Genomic DNA, 18,857 nt, shown 5'->3' with positions numbered 1-18,857 from the left:
AAAATCCCACCTCAAGCCCAGCATACGCTTTCAGTGGCTGGGACTGTGTTGGGATATTCTTCAGGATCTGTTGTCCCCATCAAAACTCAGAATAGAATAAGGAAAAACCTCAAAAGATTCCTAGCACAGCCCTGAGTTTTCAGACGGCATTTAGAACATGATGGGTCTGCTGCAGTTTGCATCAGTAATAGATCCAACACTCAGATTGCAGTTGAAAAACATGGAAAAATTTTGGCTATCGCACGCAAGAAAAAAGATGCGAGACCCATCTCACCAAAAGAATCAGAAAGTTGGGGAGATACTTCAGCCTTGGACCCAGAAGGAATCTCTGATGAAACAGGTCACCTTGACTCCTCCATCTGTAAGTGACAATACACACAGATGCCTCACTGACAGGTTGGGAAGGACATTGGGAGGATTGTCAGGTGGCAGGGAGGTGGTCAGCTACTTTGAGGAATTCTTATATCAATTTCCTGTAACTGATGGCTGTCTTTTTGTCTCTCAAAAACCCAAACCTCCAGGAGAGACACATATTCTGTTGGTTCTAGACAACACGACTGCAGTGTCCTGCATCAAGAGATCGAGATCACGTTCACTTCCTCTCAACACGGTAATCCTAGCCATCCTTCGGATGACATAAGCAAAGAAGTGGCACCTGTCTGCAGTTTACCTCACAAGGTCTCTCAGCGTAATAGCAGAGTCTATTAAGGAAAACGACAGCCTCAACATAGTGGATGTTGGACAACCACTCTTTGCAGACAATAGCCAACATGCTTCCACAACCAGCAGTGGACCTGTTCACTACATACAAGAATCACAAACTCCCAGTACAGGTATTATCCTACTTACGATGTAGGTTCCAAAAAACCCATCGTATGTTGGAAAAAATGTATCTCAAATATAGCCTAGCCTGCACTAGGGTATTCAGTACCAATACATATATGGTAGCCTAGCCTACACTATAAAGTATACTCTATACATATATGGTATAGTAATTATTATCAGCTAATTCTGGAGGTTCATGCAGATTGATTTATGATAATTCAATACAAAGAGAAATTGAATAACAAACAAGAATTAGCTTAGCCTACACTATGGTACATCAGGTACATATACGGTAGCCTGGCCTACATTATACATTTACTGTACTGTATATTCGTAATCATTTCATCATTTGATCTTCGTAATCATTTCATCATTTTTTTTGTGTCCAACAAGGTCAGCATATATGCTTGGGTTGTGGATTTGTCATGAATAAGAACGGTGTTCTTCCTAGAACGAGAAATATCACCGCTCTTTATTTCTCCCACCTTTTTCTGAAGAAACCTGCAAAATTTACATATAGTAGTTATAATTTTCCTCCTTGGCTGAAGCTACCAGCTACATAGGAGGTTTAGGAGTCCTTCCATTATTCTGGTTTCTCTCTGGTTTATCCTGAGCCCATTTAGATGGCACATAAACGTCCATGTCTTTGGGAACTTTGTCTGTTAAGGCTATTCGTACTGTAGCTTGACCTGTTTGTATGGCATTTATCATACTACTAGCCTTTAGAACCTCATCATGGCTACTTAAAGGTAACCCACGCTTCCCATTTAGATACATTACCAATCAAGTTCATCCTGATTTCTACAACAGTTCCAAATGATTTCAGAGCTGTCGAGATCATTTCATAATCACAACCAACTGGTAAGTCTACGATATGGAGCATCTCAAATTTTTCACACAACCTGGCTATGTTGAGGATTTACTGTAATTTTGGATGAAGATTTCTTAGAGAAGTCCATGTTCTTGCTTGAAGTCGTCATCAATGAAGCATGCCTAGAAGGTTCAGGGGAGGGGGATCAGGATATTTGTTATTACTGCTTTTTGTCAATTTATTTTTGGAGAAGTCATCAACATTTGGAGAAATTTCGATCTCCAAGGTGGGTGCAGAGGTCATCATCTGTGCCAAAACAGCACCATCAGAGGGTCCAGGGGTACTCGAATCCTTATAAATGCTAGACAAAAATTTGAGAGGGGTAAAAAAACATTAATAATAAACATGAAAACCTTTCATGGGGTTTATTCTTCCACCAGTGGTACAAGTGAGAACCGACTCCCAAATGTCCGCTCCCTACCCTACCCCACAGGGGATGGCACAACATGATTGTAGTGACCCAATGTAAGCCAAACCCACTTGCTAGGACTGAAGGTATTACAAGAATATTATCATCCCCACTCTAATCATGTTATGGGCAAACCAGATAGAATGCCAAGAGTCCTATCCCCAGAACCAGACCCCCCTGGAATCCATGGTCCAGCCCTAAAGAATAGTTCTGCCTGATATCTCTCAGGTCCGAACATTATCGGGCAGTTGATGGTCCTACGACAGTTCCCACTATTTAGCTTCAGATATAAACTGAATCCCAGGTATGATATCTTTTCCTGTTTATCAGGTTCAATAAATTTTAGCAAAAGTGGAAAATTCCACAAAAATTAATTCAAAGAAATATATAATGGTATATGGGACTCTTGGACTCCGGGAACAGATTCGTGGAGTTCAAGAGCTCCCTCACCGCATCAAGGTGGTCCCAAATAGAGGGGGAGCAGAGAGTAATGGAGGCTGGTCTTTTGCCTGCCTCAGTCATAAACAAGATGGCAGATGCGCATGCACAATAGTCACTTACAGTTTTTGACATAGGAAAAATTAGGTTCAGCTTCGCTAAAGATAAGAGAAAATGTCCTCTTATCTTTGAGTCCATTATACTATCACATGTCATTGTGTTTCCATTACGACACACTAGCCAGCTACAAGACCAGGCTAAAAGACATTTCTTTGATATTATTCTAGTCACTATGGAGTGCTGGCACACCATGGTGGTAACTCCTTGAGGACTCAACAGCGACCACCAAAAATAGGTTTTTCCTACATCAAAACCTGTTTTCTGTAATGGAGTAGTCACTCAGTGTTTTTATTTCTGGTGAAATTATATATGTAACAGTATTTTAAAGTTATAAAAAAGTGCTTCTTGCTTTATATACTTTAAAATTTCCAGGACTATAGTATGGAAGGAATGGACGACAGACTTTTAACGTTTCTTCAACATTTGAGGGAATTTGGTCTTGTATATTTAAGAAAACGAAGTTCTGGGAGATTCTATCCAACCAGACTAGCTTTGAATATTACTGCTGGACAAAATAAGGTTTGTACAGTACATATTGATTTTTTGAAAACTTGTGTATTTTCAGCATTAAAACCATGCTACTCTTGTTTATTGCAGTTTCATTTTGTTTGGAAGTCTGTCTGTTTTCTGCCACAGAAAACTAGAAAAAAATTAACCAAAACTCTGTCAAAAAAAAAATGCTCTCTTCAATTAGTGAAATTTGTCATAAATATAAATGAAGTTGTGAGTTCTTATTTATAATTTGTTTGCAAGGTAAGTCATGAGAAAATATCCCAAAGTAACAGCAAAATATCTTATTTTAATCTTATCACATCCAGAATGGCAGAAAAATCTAATTTTTTCGTAATTTATAAAGCCATTTCGTTTTTCACAAAACAAATGTCAAATGACAAAGGGATTCTTCCAAAATATGTGTTGTTTCATTTTGTTCAAGTCCGTTTGTGTGTCTAATGAATAATTTTTGTGATTTATATTATTGGATAGGTCTGCTTAGAAAAAAGTACCATTATACTGTCATAAATTTAGAAACTGACAAGAGTATTGATCTAGTAATTTTTTTTTTTTTTATAGGACCACATCGATGCCCCTAAGCAAGGAAATTTGATTATTGAAACAAATTATCGAATATATGCCCATACAACTTCAGAACTTCAAATTGCTCTTCTTAATATTTTTTCAGAAATAGAAGGAAGGTAAAGCAGAGAAAATTATTTTGTATATTTTGTTTGATAGTGTATAGTATCATATAAATTACAAATCCTGATTATTTTACTGATGCTCTAATGCCTGGTTAGAGAGGACTAACCTGAGCCCATGATCTTTGAGTTAATTAAAAAAAACTGGTGGGAGTTCATTATCATTATTACGGGAGAATTGCTATTCGATTTCTTTGGATTCAGCCGATATCACTGTTGTCATCAAAAAGCCTAGCATTTGTGAATAACATAAATGTTCTCCTCTTGTATCTGTGAGCTCTGCCTGAGTTTCAGTCTTCTTCAAATTGTCTTTCCATTTCTCATTCTTCCTTGATCTTTTAGGTCCTGCTGCTTCATCCTCATCTGGGGAGTGTCCAACAACTTTCGTGAGTTTGGTCAACATAATTGTCAGGCAGATTCCTTCTTGATTATTGAAACATTATATTCAACAAAGAGCCTTGATCAGTGATGATTGTAGACGTCTGTTTGGAGAGACATGAGGCTTATTATCTTTGGGAAAGAAATAGAACTTATTTGACATGGAATAACTATGCCCAGCTAAGAGCTGGTGATCAGAGTTTATGCTTCTTCAGCTGAGGGGTGGAAATAATGGTACTAAAAAGTAGTTCTTTTTAGAGTAATCAGGAAGATAAATGACTGGCTACTTTAGACTCAACACTACCCCTTTTAATTAAACTAGGTAGGTTATGTCACTCACTGTCCAGAGGAAGAGGGGGTACTTTGGCTGAAGCTTTGATAGTATGCACAGTAAAGAGAAACTAATTATGCCTGATTCCTGGTTTCCTGAAGCTAAACTGATTAGTTTGGGTTTTTTGAAATAAAGGATCTTTTACATGAACTTGGTGCGTATGGAGGTGTAGATCCAATTGATTGTATTGTGTGAAGATGGGAGATGTCAAGAGATCCCCCATGTTCTGGCCTTGAAGATTGTATGATTAGTATATATTGCCTCTTGTACTTCTTTTATTTAAAATATGGAATGATGTTCAAAATCATATAGTTGAATTCTTGGAACTTCAGAAGTTCAAATTAGTGCAGATGCTTGCTTGATGAGCAAACCTTTATGAGTGTCACCCCAAAAAGTCAAGTGTTTAATCTTTTTTGTTTTGTTTTTTCTCTTAACCGTTAAGGGACCAGCTAAATATATATTAAGCACACCCCCAGACTGGACAAACTTTAAGGTTGGCCAATTTAAGATAAAATACTTCAATGGAAAGAGGAAGATATGCAAATGCACATGGTGTAAAAAAAACCTAAAAGATTTTCCGTACCTTCTACGGGAAGTTGAAAGACACTCATAAAAATATGCTAATTTTACCAAGTTATACAGGCAGTCTCCAGTTTACGACGGGGGTTCCATTCTGACACCGCGTCGTAAGCTGAAAATCGTTGTAAACCGAAATAATTGTCGAAAATCTTAAGAAAACCGTACTTTTAATCCTTAGAATATCTTGAAAATGACGTAACCTGCATTTTTATTGAGTCTGTCATAAAAAACCCTCCAAAATTTTACATTCTGCTGTTTTGGAGCCAGAGAGAGAGAGAGACTGCCTCACCACTTATCTACCAGAAAAAGATTTGGAATTTCACAGAACTACATTGCTCCTCCTACATCAAATATAGCTTAAATCATTATCCTATTACTACTGTATTAATCTTGAAATTATTTTATTAATATCATTTCAAAGTCATCTTAAACATTAATACCTTTTTCCAGCTAGACCAGAGAGAAAGAGGGAGAATGAATTACCACTACGACTTACATTCAGCCATTCTTGTGCTGGCGCGGGCAAAAGAGAGAGAGAGAAAAAGGTTTATGTCTTTAATCTCTCGAGGAACGTTAATCCGTTTCTCTTTACTGCAGCTGACAACAACAAAAAATTTGTTTTTTTCCTTGTCTTCCAAAGATGTATTACTACCTTTACTATGCATTTTTAAAACACTATGAACACACACACACACACACACACACACAAAACAGTGTGCATAGGTAAAGGGACTCAAATTAGCAGTATCTTTTCCTGAGAGAGTGAATGGCTGAACTAAGCATCTATTTATAATATATCTATCCATTTCTCATTCTACCTTTTGAGAGAGAGATAGAGAGAGAGAGAAAGGAAGGAAGGGAGAAATTGATCTTCTACCCTTGGTTAGAAATGTCAGGTAATTTGATGTATTTGACAGTTCCACCCTCCCCCATAGCTTCAAAGCTTTGGGCAAAAGATATTTCTTTGTTTAAAAATTGAAATAATTTACTTTAAAAATGCATAAATGTTGTAATTACAGTATATTATTATTATTATTATTATTATTATTATTATTATTATTTAATCTTGTTAATATTCGACAATTAGTACATATTATTAGGTAAGTCATTTATTTATCATACAAACGTGGTTAGTCCTCACCATCCCCACAAATGTTAAAAAATTCTTGTGCCGTCATTTCCTCCTCCTCTCTTATCTCAGAGAGAGAGAGAGAGAGAGAGAAAAATACTAATCACCGTGCTTTTAGTGTATGCAAAGCCTGTGAGGTACAAGCTTTGTGATTGGTTAAAATCCCACCCTTCCTGCCAATAACATGTCATCAAGAAGGGCGAGAGGGGGAGGAGGGGGTTGTTACAAGTTGTTATTGGCTACTGTCAGTCCTTCCTGCCAATAGCTTGTCGTCATGGAGAGAGGGGGTTGCTACGAGATCTGTTATTGGCTACATCTAATCCCTCGAGCCGAAATCGTAGCCTATGTCAAAGCAATAAAAAAATTGCCACACAACCGATGATGGGATTTTAGTATATTTTTATGTTTATATACAGTAATCCATATTTCATCGAAGGATATATGCAGTACAGAGAGAGAGAGATTTGGGCAGTTGACCTTACTTAAATCTAAAAAGAGTGAAATTATACATGAATTATTCGAGGAGAGAGAGAGAGAGAGAGGTTGAATGAAGTGATTATGTTGTTAAGAAGTTTTATGATTCATGGGATTTTAATTTAACTTTTATTGATACTTTGCTGTGGTTACCTTAATATTAATATTTTGAAATTAGTAAATCATTTTTTTACATAGCAAATGTATTTAGTCATGAAAATAAAGTAAAAATCAGTAATTAGTGAATATTGCTTTATGAAAAAATCCGCGAATGTGAATTTTCTTCCGTCGTATGCGTTGGACCGAGTCATCCGAAATATTACCGTCAAGAATTGTAAGAAAACCTTACTTTTAATCCTTTGGGTGTCTTGAAAACAATGAATCCTGCATTTTGATTGAGTTTTTCATAATAAAAACCCTCCAGATATTGACCATTCTGCCGGTTTGGATGCATATTTCTTTCGATGTTGTCGGACTGGCGTCATCCGAAATACCGTCGAAAATCGAAAGACAACCTTACTTTTAATCGTGTGGGTGTCTTGAAAACAATGTATCCTGCATTAATATTGAGTTTTTCAACAGAAAACCCTCCAAAATTTTACCATTCTGCCATTCTGGAGCCATATTTCTTCCGTCGGTTCGGCGTTGTCAGCATCATAAACCTGGAACGCATTGTAACCCAGCAAATAATTTTTGTTATGAATATATTTGAAAAGCGTCGTAAACTCAAAACAACATAAGCCGAGCCCATCGTATTTTTTTTAATAATTTATTTTATTTTATTTTGTAAAATTATAATTACAGCTCACATGATATCATAACAAATAAGAACTAAAATCAGTAATAAATTCTGAGTGTATTTATAGTAAAATATTTATGAGATTTACTGAGATGGGGAGATGCAGTACCTTTTTGTGAAGTACTGTATACATGTTTTTTCTAATATTTCTTTCCACTTTTCTTTGCAAAATTACAATTATAGCTGGCATACTATCATAATAGTTAAGAACTAAAACCAACAGCAATCTCTGGGTGAATTTATGAGCAAATAAATAAAAAGACATCATGGGAAAGAGAGGGGCAGTACATTTCCCCCATCAAGTCTCAAGGCATGCTGATCCCCCTCTGTCTGGTGCTGAACTACTACAATCGCTGTAAGTCATTTATGGACCACTGAAGTGATATGAACATCTTTCCCGCCAAATTCATCCAGATCATATGGCGCGTAATATTAATATTCATATGAGTTAGCCTGTCCATCGCTCAAAACCTGTTGTAGATCCTCATATGATCTTGACATGCACCTGACTATCTTAGTCTTTTTGAAAGCCTTTGAACCCTATACCCCTGCTGTTTCATTTGTGAACACACACAGCCATGAATCTCTGCATTTGTAGCTGTACCTCTTCAACTTTTCTTGTAGTTGCTTCAGAATTATGAATGCTTCTGTTGTTCTCTGGCATGAAGTTAAACTGTCAGTTATCACCTCTAACCATCCAACGCTTAAGAAAGCTAATCAAGTGTATTAACTGTAACCTTATAGTTAGACTTTAGACCCCACACCACAAGGACATAGATTCAAATATTTGCAAATGAGACGTACTGTAATTGCTTTGGACTACCAGTTCCCAGGGAAGTTGTTGGTAATGATGCACAAGTGTTATTCAAAGAAAGCAGGTGTACTTACAAAGGCCAGAGTGATGGTAGCAAAGCATTAACAGCACTTCCAGGCAGCAAATGAAGAGTACAGACAGTCTCCGGGTTACGACAGGCTCGGCCTATTACATTCCGAGTTTATGAAGTTTTTCAAATATATTTATAAAAAAATTACAGGCAGTCCCCGGTTATCGGCAATCTGGTTTTATGGCGCTTGTCTAGTGATGACGATAACTGGATTTTCGACAACCATTCCTGGTTATTGGCGCTGATCTTCGGTTATCAGCGGTGCTGATCCCCGGTTATCAGCACCGATAAGCGGATACCAGCGCCGATAACCAAGGATCAGTGATATTATCAGCGATTTTTGGTTGTCGGCAATTCTCGATTATCGTCACGCTGTCGGGAATGGAACCCCGCTGATAACCGGGGAATGCCTGTATTTCCTGGTTTACAACACGTTCCAGGTTTATGACACCGACAGCGCCGATCCGACGGAAGAAATATGGCTCCAGAATGGCAGAATGGTAAAATTTTGGAGGTTCTTTGTTGAAAAACTCAATAAAAATGCAGGATACATTGTTTTCAAGACACCCAAAGGATTAAAAGTAAGGTTTTCTTACGATTTTCGACAGTATTTTGGATGACGCCAGCCTGACACCAATCGGAAGAAATATGCATCTAAACCGGCAGAATGGTCAATATTTGGAGGGTTTTTTTTTTTTTTATGAAAAACTCAATAAAAATGCAGGATTCGTTCTTTTCAAGACACCCAAAGGATTAAAAGTAAGGTTTTCTTACGATTTTCGACGGTATTTCAGACGATGCCAGTCCAACGCCAATCAGAAGAAATATGCATCCAGAACAGCAGAATGGTCAATATTTGGAGGGTTTTTTTTAATGAAAAACACGATAAAAATGCAAGATTCATTTTTCAAGACACCCAAAAGATTAAAAGTAAGGTTTCCTTACGATTTTCGACTGTATTAGACGACACCGATCCAGACGGAAGAAATATGCATCTAAACCGGCAGAATGGTCAATAGTTGGAGTTTTTTTTTTTTTTATGAAAAACTCAATAAAAATGCAGGATTCGTTCTTTTCAAGACACCCAAAGGATTAAAAGTAAGGTTTTCTTACAATTCTCAATGGTAATATTTCGGATGACTTGGTGGTCCAACACATACGATGGAAGAAAATTCACATTCGCGGATTTTCTCATAGAGCAATATTCACTAATTACTGATTTTTACTTTATTTTCATGACTAAATACATTTTTTATGATAAAAAAATTATTTACTAATTTTCAGATATTAACATTAAGGTAACCAGAGCAAAGTATCAATAAAATTTTAAATTAAAATCCCTTGAAATCACAAAACTGCTTATCACTTCATTCAACCTCTCTCTCTCTCTCTCTCATAATCAGCTGCCTGTATCTCTCTCTCTATACTGGATAATATATCCTTCAAAGAAATATGGATTACTGTACAGTAATACTTCGATCTTACACGATTCGAGTTGCGCGAATTCGCACACACACAAACTTTTCACTGGAACCTAACTAATGGGCATACGCGATTTTTTCACACACACGAAATTCTCGAGAAATCCTGCAGAAGTGGGTGTTTAATTTTTGAAGTAATTTACAAGTTTTCATGCTTTTATGTGTAAAATCTGTATGAAAAATGCATTTCATTCTTTTATTTGTAAAATCTGTATGAAAAATGCATTTCATGTTTTAATGTGCAAAATCTCTATGAAAAATGCATTTCATGCTTTCATGTTTAAAATCTCTATGAAATATGCATTTCATGCTTTCATGTGTAAAATCTGTATCGAAAATGTATTATTTTTATTTTTTTGCATGCATAAATATGATGCAAAGGTAATTTCAGCACATTCAGTTAGTGTACTTTTACAAGATGTGATACCCATTTGCAAAGTTACTGCCCTTCTCCAACATGATACCCCTGCAAAAAATGCTTGTTTAATGTTTGAAGTACATTTATAAGTTTTCATGCTTTTAACTGTAAAATCGATATGGGAAATTTATATTTATATTTCTGTACATAAATATCATACAAGTATTATGTCCATTTGCAAAGTCTTTGTCACAAGTACTTTACATGACCTTGTGATGAGGTTGTTCAGTCGCGTTCATTTGATAAAATGAATTGGTTAATGTAATATCAGAGATGTAACTAAGAGTTGTATAAGTGTCATTCTTTGAAAATTACTCTGTTCACCTCTGAGAAAAGTGCTGGTGCAATCTGTATGTGTTTGTAATTACAGCACGTTCAGTTGGTGTACTTTTACAAGATGTGATACCCTTCGTTACTGCATTTTTCAAAGATGATACCCCTGTAGAAAGTGTTTTAATTTTTAAGTTTTTGTGTTTTTAGGTGTAAAATCAGAGTGGACAATTTGTATTTATATATTTGCGCATAAATACGATACAAAAGCAGTACAGTTACTTTATTACAGTATCTCTCTCTCTCTCTCTCTCTCTCTCTCTCTCTCTCTCTCTCTCTCTCTCTCTCTCTCTCTCTCTCTCTCTCTCGTCATTACCTGTACAGTATATAACTTTAAATTGATTGAATTTTACCTGTACTGTACTACCTTCTACGAACATTATGTACATGTTTTCGATATTTTATGTAATTGTACTTTTGTTGACTGACACGACGTTTTGCCTAGTGACGCAAAGAAAGCGGCTTTTACTCTAAGTGACAAAGAAAACGGCATCCCATGAATTAGGGTAACATTAGTATATCGTGCGCACCTACTGTAAATGCGCTATTATGAAACTGTGCAGTACTCAATTTTTATGTCAACCATTTACTGTATTCCTTTTTTAAGGGTAATAAGCTAAATTTTAAATAAAATTACACTAACTTTAGTTCATTTAAAAGTTAGCTTAATACTTTGTAAGCATATTTAGTACTTAAACTTTGGAAATAAACATTTATTACCATTTTTAAAGACCATGCCAAACTTACGCGAAAATTCACCTTGCACGAGGGGCTCCGGATCCTAACCTCGCGTAATTTCGAGGTATGACTGTATATAAACATGAAAATATGGTAAAATTCCATCATCGGTTGTGTTACATTTGTGTTATTGCTTTGACGTAGGCTTCATGAGACAATATCGGCTCGAGGGATTAGAAGTAGCCAGTAACAGAGCTCGTAGCAACCCCCTCTCTCTCCATGACAATATGCTATTGGCCGGAAGGACTGACAGTAGCCAATAACAACTTGGAACAACCCCCTCCTCCCCCTCTTGCTGTCCTTGATGACGTGCTATTGGCAGGAAGGGTGGGATTTTAACCAACCACAAAGCTTGTACCTCACGGGCTTTGCATACACTAAAAGGAGGGTGAGTAATATTTTTTTTTCTCTCTCTCTCTCGCTCTGAGATAAGAGAATTTTTTAACAAATTTGTGGGAGATGGTGAGGACTAACCACGTTTGTATGATAAATAAATGAATTACCTAATAATAAGTACTAATTTTCAAATATTAATAAGATTAAATAATAATAATAATATATTGTAATCACAACATTTATGCATTTTTAAAGTAAATTATTTCAATTTCTTATAAGTTTCTACAATTATTTCGGTTTACGACGATTTTTGGTCGTAAGCCAAAAATTGTTGTAAACTGAAATAATTGTTGAAAATCATAAGAAAACCATACTTTTAATCTTTTGAGTATCCTTTAGGTATCTTGAAAATGATGTAACCTGCATTTTTACTGAGTCTTTCATAAAAAACCCTCCAAAATTTTACCATTCTGCTGTTTTGGAGCCATAGAGAGAGAGAGAGAGAGAGAGAGAGACTGCCTCACTGCTTATCTACTAGAAAAAGACTTGGAATTTCACAGAACTACAGTGCTCCCCCATTTTTACTTAAAAGTATCATCCTACATCAAATATAGCTTAAATTATTATCCTATTACTACTGTATTAATCTTTGAAATTATATTATTAATATAATTTCAAAGTCATCTTAAACATTAGTACCCTTTTCCAGCCAGAGAGAGAGAGAGAGAGAATTACCATACGACTTACATTCAGCCATTCTTGTGCTGACACAGGCAAAAGAGAGAGAGAGAGAGAGGGGTTTATCCCTTTAATATCTCAAGGAATGTTAATCCATTTCTCTTTACTGCGACTGACAACAAAAAATTGTTTTTATTCTTTGTCTTCCAAAGATGTACTACTACCTTTACTACGCATTTTTAAAACACTATGAACGAACACATACACACACACAAACAGTGTGCATATGTAAAGAGACTCAAATTAGCAGTAGCTTTTCCTGAGAGAGTGAGAGACAGAAGAGCTGAACTAAGTATCTATTTATACATCTATCTATTTCTCATTCTACCTTTGGCAAGAGAGAGAGAGAGAGAGAGAGAGAGAAATTGATCTTCTACCCTTGGTCAGAAATGCCAAGTAATTTGACATATTTTACAGTTCCACCCTCCCCCACAGCTTCAAAGCTTTGAGCAAAAGACAGGGTGTGACATTTCTTTGTTTAAAAAACCTTACTTTTAATCTTTTGAGTATCCTTTAGGTATCTTGAAAATGATGTAATTTGCATTTTTATTGAGTCTTTCATAAAATTCAGAACAGAACCCACATCATAAACCGGAGACAGCCTGTATACACATTATACAGGAACATTTGCAAGAATTGTGCAAATACCTTTAAAGTGGAGTAAATAATGAAATCTATAGAAGGAATGGCCAACAAAGAAATATGGAGATTTGAGTGTGCAAAATTAACTTTCAGGAGTATTATGGGTTCTTTGTTTCACGGAAACTGCTTACTGCAAGATTAGGCACATGTAATCTGATCGGGTTAGGTTAAATAAATTCATTTTACCAGATGGGTGTTTTCATTGCCAATGGCCATGTTTTCAGGAGTTCAGTCATCATAGTAATTTTGAATGTATTGTGAGTGTTTTTCTCTTCCATGTCCCAGCAAGTATGAAGTCATAATTTATTTCATCATATTTCAGATTTCCTGACATGATTGTTGCTACCATTACTCGTGGTAGTGTACGGTCAGCCCTACAAAAAGGCATTGCAGCTGAACAGATTATAAGTTTCTTAAGGCAGCATTGTCATCCACAAATGTACAAACAGCATTCAGTTGTACCTCGAACCGTTGCAGATCAGGTATTTAGTTATTTCTCTTGAACATTACTAGGTTATTGTCATTTTTTGCTTTGATCCGTAATACGAGATTCATATTACTGCATTCATACAGTCTAGAAAATTGCTTTCACTGTAGCCATTGGAGCTGTAAAAACAGTTACCAAAAGTACAAAAATCTAAAGTAAGTTATTGGACTACCCATGTTACAGTCTCACCGCTATTCAGTGCAAGGGCTGGCTAAGGATACCGACAGTTTGTGCAGCTTCCCAGGGGACTAATTGTTGTTAGTTGAATGGAGCCAGAGTGTTAAAATAACTCTATTATTCCTTCTTTGGTGATCAAATAATAAAAAAAAAATTGACAATGGAAATTCCCACCAATTCATAATGAAATGCCAAGTAATGATCAGCACAGTGGCTGGACAAGTTATCAGTGATGGAAACTGATCACATCTTCATGAATGGGCCTCAGCCTATTAAACACTTTAGTCAGTAGGTCTTGGCAAGTTGAGCTGCTACAAGTAATACTTTACATAGTTCACTGCGAAGTTACTATTCACGCTTTGATACTCAGTAGTGTCATTTTAAAGCAATATACAATAATTTATTGAAGTGTCTTCTTAAAAATCTGAAAAGTAAAACAAATAATGACTTTTTTGATAAAAGTGCTAATTGTAAATTTGTGAAAATGTGTCATTGCATCATAACTGACTCATTGGATTTTGACGACTCACAAACGCATTAATGAACCAAAGGGTTAATAAACAGTACAATTTTGCAAAAGATGCTGAGAATTGGTTTCTCTTTGACAGTGAAGTACAGGAAAATTAATGTCATTGATATTTTGTACTGTTTTACGCCCTGATGATGAGACATAATGTCTTGGAAATTTGACCAGGAAATACTGAATGCTTCTGGCTATTTGCAAGTATAAGTACATACTGTATTTGTATATTTTCTTTTTACATATAATTACATCATTTGACTTTATTTACAGATCAAGTTGTGGGAGCTAGAGAGAGAACGTTTAGAAATCACAGAAGGTGTCTTATACAAAGATTTTATGTCAGTTCATGACTTTTCCTTATTATCAAATTTTGCATCCAGCAAAGGGGTGTTGATATATTCAGATGAAAAACAAAGGACTATGGTAGTCACTAAGAAGGGTCATCCATCAATAAAGCAGTTTTGGAAGGAACAGTCAAAATAAGCCTTTGATCATTAAATATTTTTAAATTAATAAATCTTTAATTCCTTCTGAAGTATTATTATGGCCTGGTGGTGAGACAGGAAATCATTATGTTCCAGACTTCTCAAATAATTTAGCTGGTAACAGCCATTATTCCCTTCTGTCTGGTTCCTTGCATAAATTTAAGGTTACTCACTAAATAAATTCAACTTCTATGTTCATAGTTAATACTTGCTTGATAAAATATAAAAAAAACTGTTTAGGAAAGGATCATGAAACATTACTGTTTAATGAAACTGCTAGCAGATGAAACATTCCATGTAACAGTTTAATGAAACAGGTAGCATTTATCTGTACTTTAGAGTTAAATATTGTGGTGCATTTGTAAAAGTGATTGCTGAATTGGAGATAGTCACTGTATTCTCAACCTTTTGTTTATCATAACTATTGGAAACAGGGTCCATTTCAAGTAGGGTCAGCTTCAATAAAGGAAAAACATTTTAAGCGATAGTCATTAGGGTAGTATCCAGGAATTATATAGAGATCACAAAGGCATCCATCAGGGGTTAGGAGAGTGAATCCAGGCATTTGGGGCTTCCATTGGCACTATAAGCAGTGTTACCTTATTACCTTGAGCATTTATAAGAATCAGAAGCAAAAGATCTTGGGACCTCTTTAAGGATAATATCTTTTTATTCTAGTACTAACATAAGGGCATAAATTTAGTTGCTGTTCATATGAATTGCAGTATATTGCATATTTCTTACAGTAGTGATTTATTTTTATGAATCTTGCCAAACATTCATACAGCTGTAAGTTTTGAGCCCAGGCTCATTCAGCAGTTGAAAAAAGGAAAAAAAATAGAGGTTTGCACCTGGTTTACCAGGCTATCTTGTATTCCTGTTTACCCTCTCTTTGGTGGATAAGGATAGGGTGACTCCATTTTCGTTTTCTGACACCTTGGTGTTCAAATTTTTTTGTATAGGACATCTTTATCAAATTGGTAAGCCAATTCCAGAAGTTAGATATTGCAGGAATGATCAGTATGACTAACCACAATGGGCACTCAGAATGTCCGACATTTGTCGGTACAGCATGCGTCATGGAAGATATCAGCCCCAAGTGTAATGATTGGCTTGTTAATGTTATTAGGCATATATTTAGCATATGAAATAAGCAGATAGGAACAGAAAACATTTTGTCAAAAAGATGTTTTGTCCAGTGTGGAACAGATGAGCATACCTCAGCAACCCTACACGTGTCTATTCCCAATCCTCCTGACCTTCATCGTACATCCCTTATCCTTCTCTCCAAGCTCTTTGTTCTTTCTCCCTGCTGGTTCAAGCTAAGTTGCTGCAGAATATTTAGTTTCTTATGTCTGCTATAGCAGAATTACTAAATTTCTAAGGGAGACAAAGAAGCTAGGCTTGCAACACCGTTTCATGTCCAGCTGTGGAGAGGGTGTTCCTGTGGCTCCATCTCTAAAGGAGCTGCCTCTGGACTGCCCTATGTTGTTCAGTGACTTGGAGACATGTCTGTCAGGGAATCAAAGTGGATAGATGGACATGCCTGCACCATTTCCTTCTTGCTTACCTTGATCCCTAACCGAGGAGGAAATATGGGATAAGGCTTCAGTTGAAGAGGTTTGCACTACCTTCCAGTGGCACCAGATGTTTCCTCCATACCTATACTTTCTTCTAGTTTGCCTATATTATCTTGCAACTACTCAGTGTTCGTCCTCTTCTTATACTTCTAGACCTGTTTTTCTGCCCGCCCTGATAACAACGCAGGTTTATTGTTACCCATGCATGGTTTGTATCTTTCTTCACCTTCTCGCACCCATCCACAAGATACACCTCACCTGGCTTGTGGTGGCACCTGATTAGTAGGCTATTAAGACACCAGAATCCACCAATTGTGACGTAATGATTACTTCACTTCAATATTTTGATTCAAGCATGACATCTTGAGTTGTCCCTAAAGGTATCACTTTAACTTTTTCCCAGAAGCCCTTGAGGCAAAGCTATCAGTAGCTGAAAAGCTGTGGGTGATTTTGGAATACATTTATGTGGCCAAAATGCAGACAGCTTGGTACACAATTGTAAGCATTTCAAATCAACCCCAATTCCGACTCTGGAGATGTGCAGTGTTCTACCTTTAATTTGTCCATGTTTATTGACACCCAGGATTTGAAATTACGTATTGACACCCAGGATTTGAAATTACGTATTAATACCTTTTGGCCTCTCTGCAAACTACCTAGACCTGCCTTTGCAAATTTGGTCAAGGTAGGGTTTCAGACAATTGAGGATTCGCTTTAGGCCGTGACTTCTTCCTCTAAAAGCCCTTCCTTTCTACTTCTACATGTTTTGAATAACAGAAGAGCACATTCTTTCCTTACAGGAAAATTGCCTTCTTTCCATCTTTCTCCTTTAGTAAATACTGAATTCTCTAGCTTAGTCAACATTTAAAAAAGGACATGGGTGGGGCCAAGCAGAACGTCTTAGCTGTCAGATGTGGTACAGCATTGCAAAGCCATTTTCAGGGTTTTGATGTCTTTTGCTTATGTCCCTGGGTGTCTTCCTTCTCTCCCTTTCATGCCCTCTCTTGCAAAGCTAATTTTCCCTTCCACTTATCTCTAGAGCTGAGTTTTTGCCATTCTCCAGTCCTTATTTATCTTTTAAATCCCCCCCATTTTAATCCATCCTCTTTCTTTCTTATGGCTAGTTCTATTTTTTCCATTTCCTTATGGGTTTTCTTCATCACTGAAGTTTTCCTTTCAGTCTCCCCTTTTGTCTCTGTACATTTCCATATTTTTTCTCATCTCTTTCTCTTTTCTTCTTTTTTCACACTCCTGTTTTACTCCTCTTCGTCTGTCTCCTCCTATCCTCATTCTGTGACTACTAATTTTTCCTTACACTTTTCCTTTCTCTTAGTCATTTTCACTTATTTCTTACTCATCTGACTTTCCTTCATTCCACTTTCTTCCTCCATCTCTTCCCCACTCCTTCATGCCCCAGCTTCACATTCTCTTCCTTTTATCACACTCACTTTCATTCTTCCCTCATTTCATTTTTTCACCACTTTGACATTGCTCATACTCAGAACTCTTCCTGCAGTAGGTGTTGTTTTAATTTTTGTAACATTACTAATCCGTGCCCAGACTGTCATTCCTGGCCTGTTGAGCAGTGGATGAAGTTCTACAAGAAGAAGGAACACAAAAGGAAGTCGGAGCTTCCATCTTATGAAGGATTTCCTCCTACTCAAATGGACACTTCTGCTTCCCCTTCATGTAGACTTATTCCAACTGCTTTGTCATCCATTGATGCCTTTTCTCCTTCCTTTTCTTCCATTGATTCGTCTTTGGAAGCATTTGGAGTTAGTCAAGGTGATTTTATGTTTAATGCTGCCCCATCTCTGTCACAGTGTGGTGGGGAGGGGGGATTTGTCCCTTCAGGGAGAGAGGAGGCAGTACCATCTTCCTTTGTTTCAGGCTCTTATGTGCAAAAGGTGTCGTCTTATTGGGCCTCCTTAGGTCTACCCAGGGTGCCCTTTCTGGAAGGCCTGTTGTCGCATTTTGCCTCTTCATGCCCCCCCCCCACCACTTTTTTGGGTCTTGTGTGTTGCCACCTAGCGAGACGCCTTCAGTACTAACTAAGCATCATCCTGAGTCAACATTTCCCTTGCCCAAAGCAATTCCATCGACTCCGGGGCAGACTCCATCTGCTCCCCCTATGTCACTCCCTGCGTTGTCTCTCCCTGTGATGACAGTATCCATGACATCACCTCCGACTGCTCCCATGACGTCACAACTGGCTGCTGCCATGATGTCATCATCTGCAGTTGTTGGCCCATCTGATGCTTTTGTACAGACTGTGTTGGACAGACTGGACTCTGTTTTCTGAGAGAGGTACACCAGTCCTTAGGCTTAGTTCTCTGTCTGAAAGATGTGGACATCACTTCGTCCTAGGAAATCTGTATGTTGTTCGAGAGCTTTGAGCAGTCTTGTTCACCTAGGGAACTCAAGCCTCCTACATGGGACCTAACCCTGGTTCTAAGTAGTCTCACTCGAGCTCCATTCGAGCCACTGCA

At 37.0% G+C, this 18,857-nt stretch overlaps 1 protein-coding gene across 6 annotated transcripts in view; it reads left to right on the top strand.

Annotated features, from left to right (window-relative positions):
- Nucleotides 1-14,832, top strand: part of mrn (general transcription factor IIH subunit 4 marionette) — a 195,012-nt gene extending 180,180 nt beyond the window's left edge. For all 6 annotated transcript variants that reach the window (XM_067092430.1, XM_067092424.1, XM_067092446.1 and 3 more), the window contains 4 exons: nucleotides 3,036-3,182; nucleotides 3,735-3,856; nucleotides 13,439-13,598; nucleotides 14,574-14,832. In XM_067092430.1, coding sequence (XP_066948531.1) covers nucleotides 3,036-3,182; nucleotides 3,735-3,856; nucleotides 13,439-13,598; nucleotides 14,574-14,786 — 642 coding nt within the window. In that variant the 3' untranslated portion in view covers nucleotides 14,787-14,832. The remainder of the gene's footprint in view (nucleotides 1-3,035; nucleotides 3,183-3,734; nucleotides 3,857-13,438; nucleotides 13,599-14,573) is intronic.
- Nucleotides 14,833-18,857: the final 4,025 nt, after the last annotated feature.

This window comes from Macrobrachium rosenbergii, chromosome 4 (genome assembly GCF_040412425.1).
Source record: "Macrobrachium rosenbergii isolate ZJJX-2024 chromosome 4, ASM4041242v1, whole genome shotgun sequence".
Lineage (NCBI taxonomy): Eukaryota > Metazoa > Arthropoda > Malacostraca > Decapoda > Palaemonidae > Macrobrachium > Macrobrachium rosenbergii.
This window is presented reverse-complemented; position numbering and strand designations above follow the sequence as displayed.